Raw genomic sequence first — 20,005 nt, forward strand, 5'->3', positions numbered from 1 at the left:
ACAGTATTCTGGACACCTTTGAACTCAGCACTGTTGCTATTTCATGCGTTGCTTTAAACCAAGGTTTGTACAAGCAAACTGTGATTTGTTTCTGTTTCTTCCAGTCTAAGATGACAGACTTTTGTGTACATGAAGTGTTTTGAGGAGGTGGGAGGTTGTTACTCCCTTCTTTTTGGCTCCTCTATGCATCACAAGGAAGCAAGTCTGCTTCTTAAGCCTGGACTTAGTTCAGGCAATATCCCCTTGGGTTGTGAATCTTCTCGTTGTCATCACACATAGCTGCTGCTTCTTCCCATGATTACTGACTACACTGATGTTAACTTGTGTTCAAAGAGCAATGAACTGAAATCACGGATCCTGCCTTGCCTGTTTGTATACGTATGGTACGACAGGGGTCAGCTCCACATCGATCTGTGACCAGCATCAGACAGTTCCGCCTGACAGATGTGTGTTATGGATTAACTCCTGCCAATGCCCCGGCTCAAGACCAAAGCTGTCTTTTCACATCTTTTCACCCACTGAGGTACTTCTGGGAGTATCTCCGTTTTGGTGCTCCACGGCAGCAGCTCACAGAACCATAGAACGTTTTGGGTTGGAAGGGACCTCAAAGATCACTCAGTTCCAATCTCCCTGTTCTGGAGGGACCAAAGCAGATCAACCCTTGGACAAAACACCCGCTGCCCAGGGATACTGGGCCAGGCTCCGCCGCCAGCAGCCACAGCGGAGAGGCCATGGGGCACACGGGTTCAGGCAGCACCTCTCCTTCGGGCTCCGAGGATGACCAAAAGGGGCAGAGGGAAGGGTATGGTTTAAGTTTCCAGTCGGCAGTTCCGGTGTCCCGAGCTCGGTGTAAAACACTTGGCAGGGAGCAGCTGGCATTTCTAGCCGGCAGGCCGCCGCGGGCTGTGGCGGTACCCGGGGGCGAGTGGCGGGGCCGGGGCAGCCGCGCCTCAGGGCAGCCCCCGCCACGGGGCCGCGTCCCGCACCTCCTGCGCATCGCCCTCCCGTGCTCGTTCCGGGGCCGCCGAACGCTCCCTCTCCCTCCGCCGCCCACCCCCGGGCGCCCCGCAACCTGCATGAGGAGCCCTCTCCCCGCTGCGGCGCGCCCGGGATCGAGCATGACGCGGGGGGGCCGCGGGGGGCGGTGGGGATATGCAGGTTCCGGGGCGGGCCGGGGCGGGGTGAGGCGCGGAAGCCCCGGGGTGACGCGCGGGGCCGTCGGTCGGTGCGGGCGGGATGGCGGCGGCGGGCGGGGAGGGCCCTGAGCTGGAGCCGGGACCGGACCTAGCGCTGGAGATGGAGCCGGAGCCGGAGTCGGAGCCCGAGCCAGATCCAGAGCCCGAGCCCGAGCCGGAGCCCGAGCAGGCGCTGGCGGCGGAGCTGTCGGCGCGGCGCAGCGCGGAGGCGCGGCGGCTGGTGCTGTCGCCGCGGCGGCTGTTGGGCCCGCTGCCTGCCGGGCTGTCGCAGTGGTTCCCGGCGCTGGAGGTGCTGGACGTGAGCGGGACGGGGCTGGCGGAGATGGGCACGGAGCTGCTGTCCTTGCCGTGCCTCCACACGTTGCTGGCCAAGAACAACCGGCTTGGCGGGCCCGGCTCGCTGCCCAAGGGGCTGGGGCAGGCGCCGCTCGCCCGCTCCCTCCGCGTCCTCAACCTCAGCGGGAACCGCTTCGCCGAGGTGCCGCCCGCGCTGCTGCAGCTCCGCGGGCTGCGCAGCCTCAGCCTCGGCGGCAACCGGCTCCACGGCATCCCGCCCGACATCCAGGAGCTCCAAAGGTGAGGGACGGGCCCCGCGGGAACAGGGACAGCCTCGGCAAGCCCGGCCGGGTTTTCTGCCACGCTCCCCCTCCGGGGGGTCAGTTCTCTCCAGCGTCAGGTGTCTCCAAGCACTGCTGCCGCTAACGTGGCTCTTCTTCTTCATCACGCTGAGTTACCAAAACTCCAGGACGTTCTTTACCTCATCTATCTATCTATATATATATATAAGTATCTAAAGGGTAGGTGTTGAGGATGGAGGCAGGCTCTTCTTGGTGGTGCCAAGCAATAGGACAAGATGCAGAAAATGATGCACAGGAAGTTCCTCCTGAACGTGAGGAATAACTTCCTTACTGTGGGGGTGACCGAGCACTGGAACAGAGAGATTGTGGATTCTCCCTCACTGGTGATATTCCAGTGGACACAATCCTGTGCCGTGTGCTTTAGGATGACCCTGCGTGAGCAGGGAGGTTGGAACAGAAGACCTGCTGTGGTCCTTTCCAACCCAACTGATGCTGTGTGTTCTTCAGGCGATGATGGGCCTTCTGTGCTCGCAAACTGGGTGACTCTTGGAACTGCCCAGTCCCTGCGCTGCAGGGGAGCTCTCCTGGTGATGGTGTGGTTGGTGTGAGTGTTGGCATGTGGAAGGCTCTCATGCACCTCTCTGGGTGACAGTGAGATAAACCCCATGTGTCATGCAGTTCGTGGCTGCATGATGGGTTGCTCAGGAGAATAAAGATGTGTTTGTGACTTGCGCAAACAACAGGGCCTTTCTCCCGATACAGCTGCAGTCTCGCTGGGGTCTTGCTGTCATGGATGGGGTTTTGTGGTGTTTCTCTCAGCCCATGGACTCGTGTAGATCTGACAGATACTGACAGACCTGGAGCACGGAGCCCCATGCTGTGCTTGGGTGCAGTGGTACATCTGGCTCTGGGGCTGTATCAGCCACTGCAGGCCGGCCATACAGAAACTTATGGCTGAATCACAGCAATTAGGAACAGTGGTGGGGTGGGAACAGGCCTTAGACAGCACTGGGTATTGGCTGCCTGCACTGGCCTGGGCTGGGTACTCCTGAAGCCTGCTGTCCTCCTGGGCAAGCCGGATGCTTGTCGTGGCTTAAGTGACACAGGCAGCTCAGTGTGTTCTGCTGGATCCCCAAGCCTCGGACTGGCCTCTGTGCAGCTCTCTGCTAAGACTTTGGATCTGAACTTTGTTTGCTCCGGCTCTTTGCCAAGTGACTTGCCAGAGGCAGCTTCTCTTATGCAAATTCCAGCACCCTTGACCCTAAATACCTGGATTCACTCTGATGGCTCAGCAGAGCTGCATCCAGTGGAAGCATAGGATGTTCTGTGTGATGTCTCCCATGGGCGTTGGTGGGAGGTGCCAGAACTGCTTGAGTGCTGTTGGGAAATGCTTTTGTCTGCTGCAGTATAATACAATTGGGTTTGTGGCTTTTGTCCAGGTAGCATAGCATGCACCTGTTAAGGATTTGGAGCAATTCTAGGTTACGCTCTCTGGACTGAGAGATGCTATGAGACATTTTGAGTGATGGACAATGCCCATATTCTTCTTGACAGACTTGTGATACATCCTGGGTTGCGGCTGTCATGAGGAAGAGGAAGCTCAGCTTTTTCTCTGTCTGGAAACAGATGCTTCAGGGATGAAAAAGGAAATGAGGCATGGGAGAGGAGGCCAATGGAGGAGGGCAGCTGTGTGAGGAAGATGATCCACATTGTCTCCGTAGCATGTCTGGTAGCATCCAGGATGTAGTTGGGATCTGATTGTTGCTCCCACCTCTGAGTCAGAGGCTCCCTGCTGCTGTTTACATGGTCTCAGTCTGTGGCTGTGATTTTTTCTCTCTCTTTCTTTTTCTTCCCCCAAGAAAGCAAAGCTCAGCCCTGATGTCCCCAGGAAGGTACTGGGCTGTGTAGCACCGCACGCGGTGCCCCAGCAGGCTGTGACCTGTGCTCCACGCTGCACCTCTGCCACTCTTTGTTCCTCTGACCTGCCCTGAAGCAGGGCTCCTTGTTGTCCTGTCCTGCAGCTCTTCTTGGGCTGGTCGTGCTCAAACCCCCAGAATGAGAATTCAGAGAGAGCAAATGCAGACAAAGCTATTGAACTGTCCATTTATCATTGCAAAGTGACATGTCAGATGGAAGAGTTACACTTAGACACGGCTTCTGTCTGCTGCCCACGTCACCACTGCTACCTCGTTGAACTTCTGCTAACATGTCAACATAATATAATTGAACTTTAGCTCAAGATAGCAAATCTGTGCCCCACCAGGATTGTCAGCTTCTTTACCACTCTGCCATCAGTGACTTCTGTATCTGGGACTGCTTAGGTAACAAAAGGGAGCCGCACACGGCTTTGCCAGCGCTTGGAGAAAACAACACTTTATAATGTGTTGTTCCTCCAGAGGGAATCCTGAATCTGTTCATTGGGACCCAGATAACCAATGACCCTTGCCAAAAACATAGAAAGTACATTCTGGAGAGAAACTGCTGCCAGACTCTGCTCCTACCTGCTGACAAGAGTGTCCTCAGTGTGAGTGTGCTTGTTGTGGAAGGGGTCAAATGAGCCTGAGCAAGGACAGAGCAGAGCCAGCTGTTACAGCACAGCAACATGGAGACCTCTGTTAGTTTCTGAGCTCTGGAAGTTGGACATGGGACCTGGTGCTGTGGCTTCTGTTAACCTCCCAGCTCAATCTGCAAATGCCAGTCTTGCTGACAAGCCAAGACCTTGAGCCTTTTTCCATGTGCAACTTCTCATAAAAATAAATTTTTCTTTTATCTTAGGGGCTGTGAGACCACAAGGGAATGCAGGCAGCACTCTTACTGATCAAGTTCCTCCTGCTGCTATTAGAGTTCCTGAGGCCAGCAGTTCTCCTCTTCCTGTGACCCTGGTGGCTTCCCATTTGCTCCAGTCACTGATGATAGAGCAGACTGGAGTTGCAGAAATCTAGAAATGCTTCTTAGATTTCCAAGGAATGGCTGAGCTGTGATGAGATGTTTTTTTAAAATACTCTTGATAACTAAGCTTTGTGTCTTTCTTCTGCACTCTTAGTTTTTGAAGGGGCAGTGTGTCAGTTTTAATGAAGGCCAGGAATATGGCAGATAAGGAGTCTGTGTATGTGATAAAGTTGAAAGTATAAAAAGCTGATGGGTCTGACCTGCCAAATGAGAGGGAATGTGCTGGTGACTATGAATGCAAAGGTCCTGGAATGGAAGGTGTGTGCCATGTGTTACTCACAGGAAGATAATAAATCCACCACTTTGCAGCTGTATTGGGTTAGGCATACTGTGCAGAAACTTTTCCCTGGCATGTTCATGGTGACTTGGCAAGTTAATGAACCCGGTGATAAGAACCACAGCCAGTCCTGCTGCTGTCGTGTCTTACTCATTCCGGCTTCAGCCATCTGCCCCGTCCTCGCCCACACAAATGTTTCGTGTGCAGTGCAAGATCCTGCGTGGACAGTGAGTGCCGTGTTCCTGATTGTTGGTTATCTCCTAGGCTGTTGTGGAAGGCCTGCCTGTATGCTTGAAGCTTCCTTTGCGTGGCTTCATAAATGTATGATCATAATTGCTCTGGTGATGGCAGTAGGATGATGCTGATCATAGCAAGCTGGCACCAGGGATGAATAGCCTTTCATGCTTCATGTTTTCCATTAGGAAAATTCAGTGCTCTTTCCTCCATGTTTCAGTGTAGGCATCGAGGGTGCCCAGCAATAGCCTCATGTATTTCTGAGAAATGTAGGTGTTGCCCCTGCTGAGGGCTTTTTCTTGATCGTGTTGAAACTGTGCCAGGTCCTTCTGTATGCCCAGCATCCCCAGTTCCTGACAGCTGGTGTGTCAGTACAGTGCAAGACCTGAGCAGTGGCTCTTGCTGTGAATTGAGAGTGGTGAATGCACCAGATGTGTGAGAGCAACCTTCCTTGCATTGCTTTCCTGTTTGTTGCCAGATAAAATACGAACTCAGCATAGGCAGACCCAAGTGTTATCTTCTCTGTAGTTCTCCCTGCTGACCTTGCTGTGTTTTCAGTGGGAGATGTTACGGTCAGTCACTCTCTCTCAGTCTCAATTCACAGCCCTCAGCAGCTCCTGAACTGTGATCTGCATAGAGATCCCACTGCTGCATCGGTTCTGCATGTGCTTCCGCTGCTGATCCAACTGGGGATGCAGTGTGGGGCAATGTGTGTTACAGCTGGTGAGCTAGAAACGTGGCCATCTACTTGTCCCCATCCTGGCACAAAATTTGTGCGGCAAATCTGGTAAAACATAGCTCTGATCTTCATGGTGCAGCTGTGGCTTTTGGCTTAAGAGTGCAAGGATTGCCCTAATCAGTGTGCAGGCCTGGGGAAATGTCCTGCAAGTGTCCTGTAAAATGAATAATTCTCAAGGGCTTAGTGAAACACAGCTGATACTTTGAATCTCCCATGGGAATTTTGAGTTTAGTCATACTCTCCTAGTGAATACTCTGATGCTCCGTCAAGCACTGGGGAGCAGGCAGAGCTTGGAAAAGACCCGTGCATGCTCCTTTCCTTCTTGCTGCTATTCCTCTAATAAAGCCCAGTTGTGTGAGGGCTGGGATCAAAGACCTCAGACGCCTAACTGGATTCATCCAAGGTTTGTGTAAAGGCTTATATGCATTGAAACCCAGAGCGTTTGCTTTCATTCGTGGGTAGTATTAAGCATGTTAGACAAGCGTACGCTTACAGAACGGCTGTTAGTGTGGGAAAAAGGGCAAGCAGAGCTTTGATAAAGATACAGCATTAGGAAATCTGCTTGCTGTCTCCCTTCTTCTTCCCCTCTTCAAACGTTTTGCAAATAGTGTTCAGACGACCGTTTGATCTTAAATTTGCGTGTCAGCAAAGGCTATGCAGTTCTCTCAGGAATTAGCAAATCGTAGAACAGGGTTAACAGGAGTGTATTGTGGGCTGCTTTGAAATTCCTCCCTTGCATGAGCCTCAAAACTGCCCTGGAAATTTCTTGCTAAAAAGTTTATCTTAAAAAGACCCGGAGCTATTTCAGGCAACATTGTTGGCTTGGCTTTTTTTAGATTACCTATTTAGATGCATCTGTTTGATGTCAGCTGTTAAATTTTATCTGAAGAAGCATCTGTGGGGAAACAGGGTGGATTGAAAATTTGAGTATCTCTTATGCCTGAAGACATTATCCCCTTGAAACATGACTATGGGAGTGCTGTAGTAATTGATAGGGTATTAAAAAATACCTCTAGTGCTCAGAGTGGCTCTTCTTATTTACTGAGTGTTTGGGGGCTTTTGGATTTGATTTGTGGTATATGATGACCTGAAAACATCAAGGACATAAGCAAGAAGGTACAGTCTCTTTGCACGTTAAACTTTGCTGCCACTCCCTGAATTGATCATAGATTTTTAGCATTTCTCCACTCCTTTCCTAGTAGGTAAAAGTATTTTCATTGCCGCCTTACAGCCCAGTGGTGTGAAATACGCTGCTAGAGAGGAGCACCACATGATGGGCTCAGCGTGCTGGCTTGTGCTTGGCAGCAATTAGGACTGGCTGTGCTGAGCAGGGGGCTGCTGGGTGTGAGGCTGAAAGGGACTCTGGCCTTTTATTAGCGTATTTGTCAACATTGCTTAAAGGCAGGAGAGAAAGTGTCAACCCTCATTAGTTACTCTGTCACATGCTTGTTGGGTCTTTTTTCAGATTCTGTTGAGGTTGATTTTGTTAGTGTTTGTCCCTTCTTGAAACTCATTCAGCCCAGAGTCTGTGTGGCAAGTTGGAAGTACATCATTCATTCTAGCTTCAAAAATTGGAACTCATCTTTATGTTTGTTTGATGATAGTTGATCTCTGGCTTTTTGAAGATTCTGGACTTTTGAAAGTGCAGAAAAAAATCCAGTTCTACGTCTGTGTACACAGCAGCTCACAAGACCTTAGCTGATCTATCAAAATGACTGTACAGATTAATGATTGTCAGAAGAACTAGGTCTAAGTGTGAAAGGTTAGTTAGAAGCAGTCACTAAGCTCAGTGCCATCTCTCCTGTGGTCTTCCTGCAAAAACCTGTGATGAATGTTGTGGATTGACTTAGTGCAGGCTCTTGTGTGAAGAGGGCAGAGCTGAGCAGTGCTTTTGCTTGTCTTACCAAGCAGCGAACTGCCCTGCCCTGAGTAGTGCAACTCAAGAGCTAGCATCACCTTGGCCTCTAGTACAGGCTTAGTGTGACATGAAAATCAGGCCAGGAGCAGATGAGCTGGGAGCAAACTGCATTCCCAGTTCTCTGGTCAGTGCTCTTGATAAAAGGGTTGTGTCTCTTGAAAATCCTTTCCTGTGTCATTATTAGCTTTGCTCAGACAAATCTTGACATTTTAATTTGATGCAGAAATGGCTGTTGTTGATTCCTTCACCTTGCTTAGCCAAGACTAGGCTAGATCCTTCTTCCTAGCAAATTGTACTTTGAGGGATGGGAGTTACGGATTTTGTTTTCCTGCTGAGCGGTGTTTCAATGGAAACTGTAAGAATATCTTTTCTATGTTTTAAGTAAGTTTCTTTGTCATTTCAAAACCTCCTCCCTGTGGTTTTTTAATAAATTAATCATCTAATTAATACCATAAGTTGATGTGGAAATTCTGAATTTGCTGTAGCAGACCGGGCCCCATGAGTTTTTAGTCTACTGACCCCAAAACAGTGATTCAGAAGATGAGTGAAAAGAAAACATTTTTTAAGAAGTATTTTGTTGCCAATGAAGAAGTTACTTTATTTAGTGGGTTTTTAGTTAGAGACAGTTTGTATTCTGATGTTAGATCTTTGTATCCTGTGCGGTATGACTGAGTGTTCTCATTACAGACTTTACAAAGAACAGATTTGAAGCTGTAAGAAGTTTGTAGGCAGTGGTTTTGCACACTTAGTTTGTACAGTAGGCTACTCTTGAAACATATGCGTTTTATGCCTTGAAATGAATTTCCTAAATATTTTTACTATATAATTTGTGCCATCCTCTCTTTCCCTGGTAGGATGTGGTTTTATGCCATGTCACTTTACAGGCATTAGTGTCCTCAAACACAAAGGATGAGGAGTTAATTATTCACTTTTCCTAGGAAGTGCAAACCTGTATGCATGTAAACCTTGTTTAAATATTGAAATCCACATTGCTAGAATTCTCTTGCCCAACAGTTTTTGGTGTGGGCTCCAGCAATGGTATGGAGTTAAAATATGCCTAGGAATTGTATACTCAGCAGTTAAGTCCCTAGTGAGAGCCAAAGCAGACTAAATCCACATTGGGAAACAATGGAGGTTTGAAGGAGGAATTTTGGTTAAAACTCAGGGCTTTGTTAGGGGATCAAAAGTTAATTAAAAATAATCTCTCCTTGACATGGTCTCTGCACAGCACTCTTCCTCCTACCCCCACTCCTCACCTACAGGTTGTCTGAGTAGAAGAGAGGTTACTTTGGAGCAGGGGCGATTGGTGACGGTTTTTCCCCGTGTACTTTCTTTCACATTCAGAGTAATCTCCAACTGTGCTGTCCCACTTGGTCTGTAGTTACTGCCTTCCATATAATCAAATTCAGTTTAAGGCTTAATTTTGTATCCACTTTATCAAATGTCAATTATTTAGCTTGCCTTTGACATACTCCAAAAATATAAGGGAATCCGGGGGAAGCTGAGCCCTGCAAGCATCTCCTGGTGTGTTGCAAAGGTCTGTCATTCTGTCCTTCACTGTTGGGCATGTGCACCTTTGTGCTGCAGTAGTGGCCTCTCTAGCCCAAGCAGATGCTGTTATTGGATCTCTGGGGTTCAAGTTTCTTGCAAGAACTGAGCGAAACAGACTCTCTCTCCTGTTCTCCTGCTCCATCCCAGGGGAAGTCTCAGGGAGGAGCTCCTCTGCGCTCCACATATGCTGTGGCACAGAGTTTCAGGGCTCAGACCTTGTCTGGGTCGACCACAGTGTCGCTTGGGTGCTCTATTCCTGTGTTTCTGTGCCAGTTGTATCCATAGCATTTCTCAGTTGCTGGGGTGAGGTGAAGGTGTCTCCTACTCCAGGGAAGTTATAACCTCTACTTAAAGATGGAGCCTGATGTGTTCACTTTCCCTGGCCCGTGGGCAATGCTTGGATCAGAGAAGGACAAGGTGCATTGTAGTTAGGCAACCTGAGTGTGTACTGGAGATACTGAACCAGGACTATGGGATCCACCTTTTTCAAACACGGAAGAAATCTTGGCTGGACTGTGATTAGCAAGAAGTACCCACACTGAGCCTGCCTTTGCTCCTCTTTCAGACAACATCCGAGAACAGGGAAAGAAAGCTACTTGAGTCCGTGAAATGGGGATTTGAAGCTATTATGTCAAAGAGAAATGCTTGCCAATTTTTCTTCCTAGAAGGGCAGAGATGCACAGCAAATACTGGCTGCTCCACCTGGCAGAAGGGGTTTAGTGCCTCTCTCCATTCATGTCTCCCATCCACTGCGTTTTCACAGGACATCCAGTGATTCTTTGATTTAGGCCCAAACTGCAGTGAAGCCCAGCTATGGTTTCTGTTAGCTTTGAGCTTCATGACTTCAGTGTAGTGAAATCAATCTCTGAGAAATTGCACGCATGTTCTTGTGTGACTTAGGTGCACTCTGTGCTGTTGCAGCTGTGGTATCGGTATGTGAATTGTATCAAAGTGGGACCGGCTGCCTCTGAGTAATGCTGAAAGGTTCCAGTTAGTCACCGAGGAGTCAAATGATTCCACAAAGAGCAACTAGTGCTGGGGCAGGGCCAGGATTTCCAGGGAGATACACTGCACTCATGCTTTGCTCCTACCAAAACAGAGAGCTCCCACTGGCTGCAGCAGGATCTGTGTCGGGGCTGCAAACCCTGTGTGTGCAGGCTGCTCTTCCTTGGAAATAGGAGCACAAGCTTTGCATAAGGGGTTGGTGTAGGAATACACAGTTGTCTGGTGCCTACCTGCAGGTGTAAGGGTGACTGCGGGAGTCTGGAGGTAAAATCTCAACATTATGTATTGTGAAACATCAGCTCTGTTGTAATTTTGATGTGCAACTCAGCTTTTTTTTTCTTTCTCTCAGCAAATTATCTCATAGGTAGTCATCTGTCAGCTTCCTTTAAGAAGTGCAGAGATGTGAAAACCTAGGTGTTAAAGGAAACTTGAAATTAATGAAATAATGCACTGTTTTCTCTTCTGTTTTTCAGTTTAGAGTTTCTATACCTTGGAGGGAATTTCATTACAGCAATTCCACCTGAATTAGCAAAACTGCCTTCTCTGAGGTATCTAGTTCTGTGTGACAACAAGATCCAGAGCATTCCACCTCAGCTGGCACAGTGAGTATTTGCTGTCATTGGCCACTAGCTGTAATTAACTCTTTGAACTTTTTCTCTGTGCGTGGATGAAAGCACCTGGGAGGACCTATTTGTCCTTCAGTTTGTTAATGTGACTAGACTTGAAAAAGAACATCCCTGGCATGGTGCACTGCAGGCAAACCATGAATATATGATCTGGTAAACTCTATCAAAGGGTCAAAAAACTCTTTCAAAGGGTTTAAAAAACTCACCGGGATTGCAACTTACAGTGAATTAATAGATTTGTATAGAGGGTCCTGAAAAGAACCTGGGCAACTCAGAAAAGATAAATTGCTGCCTTAAGAAGTAAGAGTGGTACTGTTTTATTAGTAATGAATGCTTGATCTGTTTTGCCCTTCACCCCAAACCCTTCTGTACTTTTATGTTGTACCGTCCCCTGTGCTCCCTTGGCATTCCTTACTTTAGGATCTCTGAGTCTTCATTTAATCCTACGGCATAGTTCTAGGGGCTAGATTAGTGCTTTATCTGTTCATAATGGGGGAAAGAGGATGCTGCAGCTCTGTATGTGTAGCCTAAGATGGGAAATGAAGATGGGAGGTGTAGCTGTAACCTAAAAACAACTGAATGGCAGCATGGAGTTCTCCGAGTTGGAATTTGATGATGTAGTGGGATTATTCTTGATATACAATGTCTTGTAACTTTTACAAGTTTGGGAGCAGCCCTGGATGCCATGCTGGAGCATTGCTTTGTGCTTCCTGAGAGAGGAGAGCCTCGTCCAAAAGCGAAAAAATTGCTTGTCCCCTGTGCCGTAGCTGGCCTGGCCTGACCTTGCTCAGAGGTGGTGGTGTCACAGCGCGAGGTGGTGCAGCCGCAAGCAGTGAAAACATGGGGCTTTCCAGGGCTGGCTGCCTCCCAGCAATCATCTTTAATGCATGAGACAGAGCAGGTGACTTATTCAGAGCACTGCATGGGACTGTTCTTGATGCGTGCACTGGGTACAAGGAAACGTTATGTCCCCTGAAAGAGCTCAGTTTGTACACTTTTGTTCTACCTTTTTTGGGGGTGTGTGTGGAGAATACTGAGAGGGACAGCAGCATGTTTAAGACTGTGTTTCTTTAGCAGGTATTCCGGTGCTGAGCCAAGTTTTCTAATGCACTGTGTGTGCTGGAGTAAGAGCAGCTCTTTTAGCATGAATTTATGTTTTAAAAGGGAGAAAAGCCAAAGAAAAAGAAGATGGTGGGAGAGGGGAGAGTAATTAGGTCTGCATAATGCAGTTGTGTGGCAATTTTGCTTGCACATCTTGACAAGGTATCCATCTCCATCCTTAGGCTGCATTCCCTGCGTTCCCTTAGCCTGCACAATAACCTGCTGACTTACCTTCCTCGAGAGATTCTTAACCTGGTCCACCTCGAAGAGCTGAGCTTGCGTGGGAACCCGCTGGTGGTGCGGTTTGTGCGTGACCTGACCTACAATCCCCCGAGCCTTCAGGAACTGGCTGGACGCACAGTTAAAACTCGCAACATTCCCTACACTCCCAGTGATCTCCCAGAGAGTCTTGTCCGGTACCTGAGCCTGGCCAGCAACTGTCCCAATCCTAAATGCGGGGGTAAGTTCACCTCTGCAGCTCTGCTTCCTGCTCTTACCTGATGGTTTCCTTTCCCTCTGACTTGCCATGACTTTATAAGCTCACTCAGGTTCAAAGTGTTACTTAGTGCATCCACATTCTGCCTGTATTTCCCTGGCTCCAGGTCTCCTGCAAACTTGTCTTTAAGGAGCCTTGTTCCCTTAGGAACAGTATTCAGAGTTGTAGTACTGGTTTACTGTATTTGCATGGGAATGTAAGACAGCACTTCTGTCAGAGTCTTCGTGGCTCATCCCAGCACTCCAGTATGGTTTTATGGTCTGAAGTTTCCGATCCATTTGCCCTGAAATAGCTCAGAGCAAGTAATGGACAGGAGAACTTTCGCAGACACTCTTGCTGAATGGTGAGCATCATTTCTGGATGGAAGAGAGGAGAGTGGCTCTATTGCTTAGCAGTTACCAACAGCAACTTGTTTAGTTCTAGCTTGGGACCACTAGCGTGTAGTTCTTGGAAGGAGAGGACTTAATAAAACAGCCTGGAATGCTTGGGCTTAATTTGGCTCAATGCTTAATCTTTATCCAGAGTAAATGATCTGCACATTTAGCCTTTAGAAGATTAAGGGGAAAAAAATCATTAATTAGTATCTACCCTGCAGTCATAATGTTATCTTCTTACAGGACAGTATCAAAGCACGCTCCATAAGCAAAGATGGAAGGGCTGGGACTTCTGTTGGGAGGAAAAGAAAAGTTTCTTTTTTTAAGAGTTTTGCACGGCTTGGATAACAGTGGATTGGTTCTGTGCTTTTTCACTATGCCTTATGAACTTGCACAGTACAGCAGCATTGCTCTAGCACTGCAGGAGAAAAGCTTACTCCTGACCAGCTAGGACTTAAAACACTGCTGGAAACTTCTGAAAATGTCAGCGTCTAAAATCACTTGCTGTGACAGGAAGAGAACATAATTGTGCGTTACAGCAAGACTGTTGCCATGGAAAGTAGCATCCAAGCTCAGCGTGGTGACTTCACTCAAGCAGAAGAAAAGTAGAGCTGTGAAGGTCTATTTGTGAATGCATTTTTACTAGCTGGTAGAAGAGGTTCTACCAGTTTGAAAATACAGTGCATTAATTCATTTGACATTTAAGAAGTTTGCAAATTCCCAGCCCAAGTTTTCTCCCTAATGGTTAGAAGAAATTTCCACATTATTTGGAAGTAACTGCCCTGTGTCTTTACGTGAAGAGTGTGCTGTTCTGAATCACCTACCAAATAACTGCTAAAAAAAGAAAAATACAGTTTTACAGGAGTTCTTTACTAAGAAAAGAAATTACACATTTTCATAGGTATCCTGGTCCCTTCCACCAGTACCTCTTTGCTCCTGCATCCAGTTCAGTGCCAATTAAATCCTAATTCAAGGCATGTGCTCCAGCCATAAGAGCCCTGCAGAGTTTGCAGGTCTCTGGGCACAGGGTCTCATGTTTTTCCTGTTTCCTCTCCCTCACAGGTGTGTACTTTGACAGCTGCGTCAGACAGATCAAGTTCGTTGACTTCTGTGGGAAGTATCGGCTCCCGCTGATGCACTACCTGTGCTCCCCAGAGTGCTCCTCTCCCTTCAGCTCTGCCTCCCAGAGCTCCACTTCCCAGAGCGAGTCTGACTCTGAGGATGAGGCCAGCGTTGCTGCGCACAGGATGCAGAAAGTCCTTCTGGGATAACGGGCAGCCAGAGGGGAAGACGGGAAGGAAAATGGATTTGAAAAGCAATAATGGAATGGTGAAGCATGAGCCACTGGCCTGAAGGGCTCATGAGAAATTGTCCTCAAGTCCATGCAGGGCCAGAACATCTTAGCAAGTCTAGACTTGCTTGGTGCAGTGCTGCTTAGGAGATCTAACTCGGTAGCGTGCTGCCTGTAGGTTGCCTGGGGTTGTTAGAAATGTCTCCTGGCTGGGAGGCACCCCCCTCCCTCAGACAGGCTGGGAGAGGGATTTGTTCTCACTGGCGGATTCAGAAGGATTTTAATATATGAAACTTGATTGGACTTCAGTCATCCTGCAGAGCAAAGGAGACTGTCCAGATCCTTTAACACTGTGGTAAATTAGAAACAGGCTAATGATGCCATGTGAGTATGTATGGACCCCAGTGTTTTATCTAGCAGTTTGATTCCTTTCTGTCTCCTTTGATCTCAGTTACAGATTTTACACCCATCCACTGAAAATGAAAGTTGAATTTTTTTTTTTTTTCAGGACTAGGTTTTTCCAGAGTCTGGTTACTCTTCCTTTGCCTAGAGGTGTAGGGTCTCTGTACTGTTACAGATGTTATAGCCATCACAGAACTGAACCACCTTTTTTTTCTCCCTTGTCATACTAAGCTGCTCTTAGTGTCTCCTAAGAGTATTTGTTATTTTTCCTCCTCCATCTTCTTCCCATTACACCTGAAGTGTTGCTGCCTTTATGGTGCCTTCAGAAAACAGACAAGTTGTTCTGTTATACTCGGTATTACTTCAGACTTGTGGCCTGTGCAAGGGACCAGATGTGATGCTCTGTGTTATGCTTTTGAGTCTCAGCTCACAGATTTGGAGCAAATCTGCTTTTACAGCTGTGAATTGCAGGAAAGGTCTTGATTGACATTTTTTGTTTATAAACAGCCACATTTCCCCACTGCAGTTTGCTCTGCTGTGCTTGGTAGAGTTACTTTCCATCTTTAAACTTTCCATCTTTAAGGTCACCTGCCTAAGGTACACAGCAGCTCAGTGAATTGAAAGTACGCAGAGAAGTGCTGTGGAGATTGAATGTCTTTTTTCCTGATTCCTAACAGGAGAGGAAAAGCTGGTAGGGAGGCAAAGGCATGTTTTCTGAGCTTCTTGCACGAGGTGCTTTTGAAACGTCTTCCATATTTATTTGTTTGCATTTGCTCTTGTTGCAATGGCTTTGGCACTCTGTTGATGGTTCAAATAATACACTGAGTTATCTTAAAACTATGTTTAAAGGCAAGCTGCAGAAAGTAGCTCAGAATTTTTAAGCATCAAGAAATACCTTATAAAATTAATACTACAAATTGACGGGTATCTATAAGTCAACTTTATGAGGCTATTGTGTGTTTCACTCAGTGAGAGCTGCCCCTTTATTAATATTTCATGTTAGACAGTCCTTTTGATGCAGTTTCTGATAGAGTAAATCCAACTGTGCCTTTGAATGCATGAGCAGAGCAAAACCATCATGTTAAGAAGCTGAAATGAACAAGAAAAACTTTCTTAACCCACTCCAGCCCTACAGGGTAATTTAAAAACGTGTCTCTCCTGCATTCAGAAAACACATGTACCCATTTGAACATCTTATGGCAGCTCTGCATTAATGGTCCTGTTTAATTATGTTTGACACTTTATGTATTAAAGCACTTTGACAATTCTGCTCTTTATAACTAACTTTAGTGATTTTTTTTTTAATGAGACTACAGTTTTTCCTTTTATGTGACCTGAAGAACAAGGTCTGTCTTGGTGTGCAGGTTGAATTTCTTGCCTTGCATTTCCTTGACAGCACTCTTTATTTCCCCAGGTTCCCTTGGAAAGAACTGGAATTTGAAAGACATTACCTGGTTGTAAAATAGTACTCTGTCCATTGTTAATCATTGCAACTTAGTTCCTACATGCACATGTGATTCCGTGTGTGCATAGATCTGCAGGGAATTAATTGCATGTGCTCTATGCCTTTCCAAGTAATTATTTTAAAGTGTATTTTTAAGACACAATAAGGTGTATGTGCCAAGCAACTGGATGTCATTTTAACAAATTCTGTGAGGTTTGCTTTGGAAGAAGAACCTACAGATTTTGTGAGAAACCAACTGCATGCTGTTAGTGAAATTATAACCAGCGAGTGGCCTGTTTCGTTTGTCTCATCTTTCAGATGCCTCTTGCTGTCCCAAGTGAACATAGTCACGCCAATGCTGAATGACAGTAAGATGATTCCAGAGCCACAATTTTAACTTGCCTGCTGGTATAACCATAGCAGTCAACTGAGTGATCTAGAGCTTGACTCTCCTGCCAGCAAAAGTGAGCCACACAAGTTGAGATCTCACGATCTTTTGAGCTCAGGGCCATGAGGTACCACCTTCCTTTCTTGTCTTTAGCAGCAGCTGCCTTGAAGTCATGCATTTTTTCACTTCACGAAGCTAGATTTCATCAGAGTTCCTGTTTGCACAGCAGCACCTCTGTGTGTGATGAGTTCAGACCAGTGGTGGCTGTTTCTAATTTAGCTTGATCCTTAACTGCAGTTTCTTTCCTAACTGAATAGGCATCCCACTTCTGCCCAAATATTATATGGTCTATTAGGGTAATCTTTTTTTTTACAGATTCTTCACTGTAGCCAGGTCAAAACTTGACATCTTATGCAGTTGCTATCTATGCATTTTTAGACTTGATAAAATGTCTTGACTCTTAAAAATTTATATATATATATATATTCCTAAATATAGCTACCAAGTTTTCTTTTTGCTGCTGGGCTTTAAAGTGCAATTCAAGTAAGTCAGAATTTAAAACAATCAAGAACTTGTAGGAAAAACAAATTACTGGTTGGTTGGGTTTGAGGCTTTTTCCCTCCGACATAGTTTTGAGAGGACTAGGGATGCAGGTGTATATTGTAGTGCCTAACACATTGAATCCCCATGAGTCGTTTTTCAGCAATTGTTAGCCCCCAAAGACTCAAAAGTGTACTGGGCAAAAATAGGTAAGACACAACTTGAAAATACTCAGATTAATGATAGGCGCTAGTTTCTATCATTCCCTTCTCAGGGGTCCTGAGAAGTAGGCAGTGTTTTTGCCACTGTCTGTCTGTTTGTTTTCTGTCTGTTTTTAGCAGATTTCAACTCCTACAGATGCATCTTCAAGTGAAGTCTTCAGTCAGTGTTTGGGTATCAGTCCCTTTGTACCTACAGCCGCCCAGCATGGCCAGCTTTTGAGCTGTTTTTAAGCTGAGACCCAAGTGTGTTAAGCAAAGTTGCTCATTGCTTCTTCCCTGTTGGGCCTGGGGCCCTGCCTGCATTCATCCCCTGCCCCACCATGCCTCTGCCAAGGAGAGCTGCTGGTGTGTTTCTGAATGCAGGTACTTGATGGGAACAGTGGGGTCATGTTAAAAAGAAGCAAAATATCAATTTGATGGGAAGCAACTTAGACAGTTGCCAATTCTTTTATGTTTCTCTTTCTTTAATAAGAGGTGAGACCTGAGGAAGTCAGTAATGAATATTTAAACATACTCTGAAGTGGCCAGATGCAGTTTTTCATGGGCTTCTCCTGGTCATTTTAAGTCTTTGAAATCTTGTGTTGAATTATAATGGGACTGGGGGGGAGGGTAGGGGAGAACCAGCTCCTTTTTGTTCCTTACTCTTGTTGGCAATAATGAATGGAAGGAATTTAATCCAATGAAAGTAATGAAACTTAATCCTTGCAATGCATCTTTGTTGCCCAGTTCAAAGAACTATTTTAATGCATCTTATTCACACCATGCCCTCTCTCCCCAACTGAAGACACTTTGAAATAGACTGCTCCAGAGTGCACACTAATACAGCAGTAACTCTGTCTTGGAAACCTTTCTATTGATTATTTCACTTGCCTGCCTGAGTAGAGAATTGAAAATTTACTGACCAGAACACTAAGGGTAGAAAGGGTTCTCATCCAGCCCTCTTGTTGAATTTTTAAATAAGCATTTGTTTTAGGACATCTTAAAGTGCCTTACGATTTTAAAATTGTATTTTGCCTGAAACATATGAATGTAAACTATCTCTAACAGTATTTCATTATAAGCTGTAAAACAAATTGCAAACACTAAACCTACAAAAATGTTACTCTACTGTTGTCTGTCCATTATTTTCCGACATCTCAGTTCTGGTGTTTCTGCAGACAGAACTTCTGTAAGATTGGAAGCATTAAAATGGGGCTGTATGTGGTCGGGGAGCGGATGGGATTTGACCTGTGCTGTGTAAAACCAAGAGTGGGTGAGACTTCCAAAGGGACTGCTGAAACTCCTGGCTCTTGGGGCCCACTTGTGACAGACCAGTGTGTGTTACAGAACCAGATCCTGTTTTACTTCTGGTATAGTGTTGCAGAGATTTGCTGCACAGTTTAAAGGCAGAAGTAACTCACAGACTGGATAAATACCCAAACAAGAGAAGGTGGTGTCATGGTGGAGTTTTCCAGCAATATGAAACAACAGTTCTAAACTTTGTGAATTGTTTCCCTCTTAATATGCTAACCTTGAAACCTCTAAATGACTTTTTGAATGCTAATTTTCTGATCATGTTAACTGGCTAATGTGTTCCCATTTCTTGAGTAACCCCATATTTCCTCCTACATCCTGAAGAGTTTTGTGATCTATTGCCAAAATGTTTCGGATCCTGCTGTGCAATTACCAGTTGTCAGTGAAGAAATGTGGTGTATCGGAAAATGGGAGAGTGGGAAGCAAGAATGACTTGATACTGACTTGATACTAACTTCAGCAGGAACTATTTCAGATATAGTTCAACTGCATATGTAATGAAAAACCTCTCAAATTATGCAGCAGCTCCATTTTGAGTAACATAAAGTACAGAGGAGTGCAGTGACCTTGCAGTAATAGCCAGGCTGAGAACATTCTTACTTCTTTTTGTTAACTAATTTAAGGATACCCTTTTCTGTGCCTTCTTAATGCCTACCTTTTATTTGGAAACAAAATCCAGAAGTGCTGATTCCTGACATGAGTTGCCCATGTTTTAGTCTCTGGGAGCAAATCTTGGCTCTCAGACTCTCCTCTGACTTCAGTGCTAGAGCAATGGAAAGGGTGCAGAGGAAACGTGAGTGACGTAGAGGGCTGAACCAGATGCTCAGAATGTCAGATTGACATTTTAGGCTCACGCAGTTGCACAGATCGAAAGGGAAGCGTTCCATTGATGCATTCATTGGAAGTGTGTCATCATAAAGTAGAGCTGTACTTCTCCTACTCAGACATGCTGCCTTAGGTGATCAAGACAGCTAGAGCTGAATGTATGCACCTTTTCCTCTGCACTAAGGCTGTGAGTTGCAGTTGCCAACCTTTTAAAAAAGAAATTTTGGGAGAAAGTCCAAGTGCTGCATCAAAGAAAGGCAGGGCCATCTCTGTGTCCTGGCCTGGGACCTACTGGTAGCAGCTCAGAGCTACTCTCAGAGTGGTAAAGGATTAATGTATCTTCAGAGTGTTGTCCAAGTGCCCTGTCTGTAACCCCTCCTTGACTCCATAAAAAAGCAGGACCCAAAGTCAGTACTGATAAGTGAGTTGTATATTTATCCTAAATATTACCCTTTCATCAGAGTGTCACAAGGCTGGCTGCCATTTACACATCTCTGAAGATCATTGTGTTGGCAAATAAATGATTTCATCAAGCTCTGTCGTTCCTCGTGCAAGGG

The 20,005-nt window shown here is 46.2% G+C and overlaps 1 protein-coding gene across 1 annotated transcript; it reads left to right on the forward strand.

Moving 5' to 3' along the window:
- The first annotated feature begins 1,202 nt into the window (after positions 1-1,202).
- Positions 1,203-18,432, forward strand: LRRC58 (leucine rich repeat containing 58). Its single transcript, XM_048294154.1, has 4 exons — positions 1,203-1,772; positions 10,921-11,049; positions 12,357-12,634; positions 14,107-18,432. The coding sequence occupies exons 1-4, from the start codon at positions 1,237-1,239 to the stop codon at positions 14,313-14,315; spliced, it is 1,152 nt and encodes a 383-aa protein (XP_048150111.1). The 5' UTR covers positions 1,203-1,236; the 3' UTR covers positions 14,316-18,432.
- Positions 18,433-20,005: the final 1,573 nt, after the last annotated feature.

Source organism: Corvus hawaiiensis, chromosome 2 (genome assembly GCF_020740725.1).
Source record: "Corvus hawaiiensis isolate bCorHaw1 chromosome 2, bCorHaw1.pri.cur, whole genome shotgun sequence".
Taxonomy (NCBI): Eukaryota; Metazoa; Chordata; class Aves; order Passeriformes; family Corvidae; genus Corvus; species Corvus hawaiiensis.